The following is a 5,644-nucleotide window of genomic DNA, read 5'->3' on the forward strand; positions in this document are numbered from 1 at the left end:
GAAACTCCAGCAAACCACGTTCCGGGTTATTATTTAGAGATGGAGCGAATATAAATCTTCCCAAGAGATGTCGGCAGCCAACGGAAATTTCTCCCAGCTCACCAAGACGTTAAAAACAAAAACATTTCGATAAATTTAAAAAAAATATTTCAACTTGACCAGAAATGACGATGCAAAAACTACATTTTAAATGGTGAAACTTTGTTTCAAAATTTAATTTCAAGAAATTTGTTGGCTATAGTTTCAGTTGGAATTTTTTCCTAATCAGTTTACACATCTTTCATCCCCAACTTTAAACAAATGTTTTGGTTTATGCAAATAATCTCTTCATTGTAGATCAAGTTTCAGTCAAAACTGAACAGAAAGCACAGTTGCATTATTTTCAAAACTTTGTGCTGCAGCTTGAATGAGTTTCTTTTTTCAGTAGCAGAAACTTGTTTGTTGCAACTTTTGAATATTTACAAGGTGATCTATTAAACAGTTATTTTAATCTCCCTTACATTTGAAGCCCCCCCATAATATAGGAAAGTTTAAGAAAAGAAAAAAAAAAACATCTTTCAGACAAATAAAATTCAATTTGAAATCCCTCCAAAAACTATGGATCATGTTTAGAAGCAGAATCCAGAGAACAGCTATGGGAAGCATGGTTTGGTCAGTGGAAATTCTGAATGCCAGAAGTCTATTTCTCAAATGAAATATTTAGAAAAACCTATGAATAGGCAAAAAAAAAAAAAAAAAAAAATATAAAAAAGAAAAAAAAAAAAAAAAAAAAAAAATCTAACATGTTATCAAATATAATTTGAGACACTTTTGATTTTAAGGATTGGTATTGTACAAAAAACCTGTCAGATGCAATTGTTTAATTTCTGCTGCAAGACAAAATTCACATATATGTAAATAAATTAACATAACACCAAAAGAATGTTCAAGACAGCATTTTATTTTATTTTTTTCATTTTGTTCCATAAGTTACCAGTGTATGTTACAATAATAAGCTTTTTGACAAGTGCAAGGTAAACTAGCTCTGCATAAAGCAAAGTTATTTGTGGCATTTGTTCTTATAAGCAAACTCATTACCAAACAAATAAACTGGGATGGTATTTGGACTGAAAAGAAAAAAAGGGAATGGCTGTTTATAGTGAAATCCATGATGCAAACCCTCTATATTGGCTAACAACTGTCCTCTCAAGTGGTCTTTACAAGGTTTGCAGTGAGCGGTTTCTGGAAATAAGTTGCACGCTGGGGGTCATCAGGCCCTGCCCACCCTGAGGTTGGGTTTACAGACAGGTCCGTCACTGGTCCAGATACACACGCGCAAATACCCTGAAGTTCACGTGAGAGGTCAGGCAGTAGAGGAACGCAAAGAGGTGCTACATATATCTGGGCAGGTCTTTTTCCACCACCTGCACAGAGAAACGAGTTTGAGTTTCAAAGAAACGCGTTTATTGCTTCTAAGGTTTTGAGGGTCGAGATTTGACCCTCAAGACCTGGAGCCCAAGACCATGGGCTCCAGCATCATGTGAATGATGCCGTGTACAGAAATATGTAAACACAGCTGCAATGGATTACCTCTGGATCGTCAGTTGGACCGTATCTCTTCACCACCTCCCCATCCTTGTTTATCAGGAACTGCAGAGCAAAAGAAAAAGTCAAAGTTAACACACTTTTGAAGACAGTTGTGAACAAAAAAAAGCTATTTCCAATTTACCTTTGTGAAGTTCCACTTGATGTTACTGTTGGTAGAAGAAATGCATATAAATTACAACCAAACCTTAATAGTTATGCATAGGGAGTGTTTTTTTTTTTAAATAGTATTTTAAAAGTATAGCTTTAGGATGACTGCAAAAATGCCAGTTTACTTCTGAATTTAAAGAAAGCTTTTAAAAGCAGAGGTAAAAGTAGGAGGGCCCTGCAAAAACTTTCACATTTCAAATTTCAGGATCAAGCAGATGGAGATAATGTGGTAGTTGTAATGGTTCATTAGATCAGAAAGAGGGGCAACGCAAAATGGTCATGTGAAACTTTTAATACCTTGTATTCTGATAAAAACTGAATTCATTCATACAGCACACATTTAAAATTAAAACCCCCTTGTGTGTTTCACATCATCATATTTAAGACCTTCTGTTACTTGGACACACATGATTTATAATAGCTACAACTCGTCAGAGGTTGTTTAACTCTGGTTTGCGTAATTCAATCGTCTGTTACAAGAGCGATTTAGCAGAGATGCATTGCCTTGAAGAATAGGTTAAAGGAAAAAAGTGACATAATCACAGGTAAAGTAGTGGCTTGAACCTGCTTTTAGACTGCGACCACAAAGAAAACAAACAAAAAAAGCAGAAAACTGACTTACTTTCCAAGCAATCCCTTTCCTTTGGGCTGTGCCTTCATCCATTTCCAAAGAGGGTGAGCATTGTCACCGTTTACCTCAATTTTACTAAAGAGATCAAACTCTGCATTGTAACCTTTAGCAAACTCCTTAATCTCGGCTTCTGTCCCCGGTTCCTAAGTTACAAAGAAAAACAAAATAATTTTTATATATATAAAATCTAGAAAAATATCTAAAAAAATGCCACCAACATCAGTTTTATGATGCATTACCTGTCCTCCAAACTGGTTACATGGGAAGCCCAGGATGCGTAAACCTTGCTCAGCGTACGTAGCGTGCATTTTCGTAAGCTGAGTGTAGTTTACCTTCGTCTTTCCTCACTTGGAGGCCACATTTACAATGATGCAAACGTGGCCCCTGGCAGAAAAATAAGAAAAGGCAAAAGTGTTGGGAAATGCATCACTGCAGGTATAATTGGACATTGCTGGCTGCTTCAAACCCAAATAGTCACAGTTCCTGAATAAAGTAAAGAGTTATTTTTTCCCCCTTAACTACATAGGGAAAAAAAGCAGTTTGAAAACAGTCATCACAACTAAAACAAGGACATTCATTGGTAGGAGCATCACGATATGATAACCCTGGGTAAAAAACACATAATCAAGTAGCTCCACAATCATCTTAAACCAAGATAATATGAACTGCTGTTATTAAAGAACAGGCAAGCAGCAACTATTCATGTTGCTTTTGATTTTTAGCTTGTATGCTATAGTCATACATGGACATGAGCAAAACTAAAGAATAAATACTGGCTAAATTTATTAGATGTTCAAATAAATATGCTCATTATGCATGAAATTATCCGTCTACTCACGTTCACAAGCTTTACAGAGTAAAACAACAAGCCGATATCAGCGGGTTAATCAGTTACGGTATCTGCAAGTTTGGTGAGCACTTAGTTACTTAATCGATGACGCCTGCAGGTTGGCAACTTTAGCTCCAACTATCAGTAACAGTGAAGGGTGGGTTCCATGCAGCGATTGTTTTATTTGAGTAATAAATTATCTCAGGACGGACATATTTCTCTTCCATGTAAATGAAGGAAATCGAAGGAGTCGCATTTTAACTAGTTAAGTTAAACAAGGTGAGACTGTGGAACAGGGTCATGTTGCTCTGTGCACTTTTTTTAAAAATAGGTCATAAGAAGGTAGGATAGTATGAGATGAAATGCTAACACTTTGATATACATTTATAGCTCAATATAACTTAAAAACAACTCTCAAATTTCACTTTGAAATAAAGGGAAGCATTTTTAAGCAATATAAAATTGCTTAAAAATTTTAAGTATGATAAAGTATACATACAAAGACTATAATTTGTTTGCCAATTTATTCCCCTTTAGTGTCAACATGGTATATTGGTAAACTTTTTGCCAAAAAAGTTTTAGTTTACCTGAGGACAAGTTTTCCCCAAAATCCACCAAAAAGTGGATTTGTACATATGTACTTTAAAAAATATATATACATCAATTTACATGTCCAAATAGACTGCATACTGTCCAAGTTGCATCAGAAATGGGAACTTAAAAGGTACAGCCGAGCTTCCAAATGGAGTAAATATATTTTACCTGTATTTTTCCAGAGACACCTCATTCCCGTCGATGTCTGTGGCAGAGAACTCGTAGATAGACTTGGCGGTTTTCCAATTATCCACCTGGGCACACTGAAATATTAAGAGATATTGCACATGTGAATGAACATGATTATGCAATAATCGAATAGAAGGGTTGGATCTTACTCCTGCCCTTTAGCATGGACTAAAGGGCAAGAGTAAGATTAAGTAAGAAGCTGAAACATATTTTCTCGCGAGTTCACCAGTTCTCATTTTGTGCGCACTATGGCCCATTTGTATCATCCGCACGCCCTTTCCCACAAATGTGTCCGAGCAAGACATTTCCGAGAACGGGGTGAAGAAAAGCGATTTAACCGAAAATCTCCAGTGGCTCGTAATCTTATTTAATAACAAAGAGGAAAATAACAGGATTAGGCACAAACGGAAGAGCTTTGTTTTTATGGATTAAAGCAGGTACAACGGAATATTTAAGCTCTCTACAAATCAACGAAACATAGTCGCGCTGCCGTAATACGAAAACCTTAAATGAAATGGCTCACTGGAAAACGTATTTCATACTGGAGAAATGTCCAAAATATTCTAACTCAGAACTTGCAATACGCCCAATTTATAACAGAGCGTGCTTTGTCGTTGCTGCAGCTTCAAGCTAACGATAACAAACGTAACAACATCGGACTCATTTGAGTGCTGCACCGCACCAAAAAACAGAAAAGCCCTGAATGTGACCTACATGTGGTCTAACGGTTAAAGGTTATAGTGTCACTTCGTACCGAAAGTAATAGACTCAGGATAAGTACTTAATACAGAATTGTATACTTACCATAGCTCTGACTAGACCCCTGCTCCCCACTACACCTAGCAAAACTGTCGGTCTCAGCCACATAATGGCCACTCTTATCACATGACGTCATAGTCTCCTCCCATTAATAATTCTCTTAGCTCCGCCCACGTTATCACTGCAAACACTGGCTCTAACCAACATATTACTAAAATGGCTTTAAAAAAAATAAAAATCAGGATTCTGCAAATTAAATATTTTCATAGTATATTACAATTGTTCCTTTCATACAGTCTAGATTCCCTGAAAAGGTGAAATTACATTTCAAAGAGATATACTTTTGATTGTTTTGAGTGTGATGGCATTTTACTTTTAATGCTGCTTCACGTTGATCATAAGCTTTAGTAATAGAGCCCTTATCAAAAGTGCATTGTATGTGTTAGTAAACACACTTAAGACAAGTGTGTAAGATAATGGGAGGGAAAGCTAATATTCCCTAAGTCAGTGGTTCCCAAAGATTTTCTTCTGGACCCCTCTATGGATTACACAAAAATCCCCCCAACCCCACCAAAATATATATATAAAGTGGGCATACATATCGTTCAACCAGACATAAACCTATACATGTATTTTGTTTTCAAACTCCACTGAAATTTATTTCACACTTCAGGTTGCAACAAAACAAACTACAAACCATATTTACATTGAAACACTTTTGTGTAACTGTTTTTTTTTTTAGTTCTATACTATAGAAGAGTATTCTTTGCTGTCAGTGTTATTTCAAACATATTTCTTTTTTTTATTTGTAACAATATTCAACTTTGCTGTCAAAGCCTCTGTGCAAAATGGGGTTAAAACATGACCAGCTTCCTGAGAGGTTCATTCATTGCAACCCCCTCTTTTTC

The 5,644-nt window shown here is 36.0% G+C and overlaps 1 protein-coding gene across 1 annotated transcript; it reads right to left on the reverse strand.

Annotated features, from left to right (window-relative positions):
* Positions 1 to 919: 919 nt before the first annotated feature.
* LOC103151223 (phospholipid hydroperoxide glutathione peroxidase, mitochondrial-like) lies at positions 920 to 4,874 on the reverse strand. The gene is made up of 7 exons (XM_007571155.2): positions 4,782 to 4,874; positions 3,957 to 4,051; positions 2,605 to 2,749; positions 2,357 to 2,508; positions 1,709 to 1,733; positions 1,570 to 1,629; positions 920 to 1,403 (listed from the first exon to the last, which is right to left on the reverse strand). Exons 1-7 carry the CDS (start codon positions 4,842 to 4,844, stop codon positions 1,371 to 1,373), a joined length of 573 nt encoding a protein of 190 aa, XP_007571217.2. The 5' UTR covers positions 4,845 to 4,874; the 3' UTR covers positions 920 to 1,370.
* Between the last annotated feature and the right edge of the window lie 770 nt (positions 4,875 to 5,644).

Source organism: Poecilia formosa, unplaced genomic scaffold (assembly GCF_000485575.1).
Source record: "Poecilia formosa unplaced genomic scaffold, Poecilia_formosa-5.1.2 Scaffold275, whole genome shotgun sequence".
In the NCBI taxonomy this organism is placed as follows: Eukaryota; Metazoa; Chordata; class Actinopteri; order Cyprinodontiformes; family Poeciliidae; genus Poecilia; species Poecilia formosa.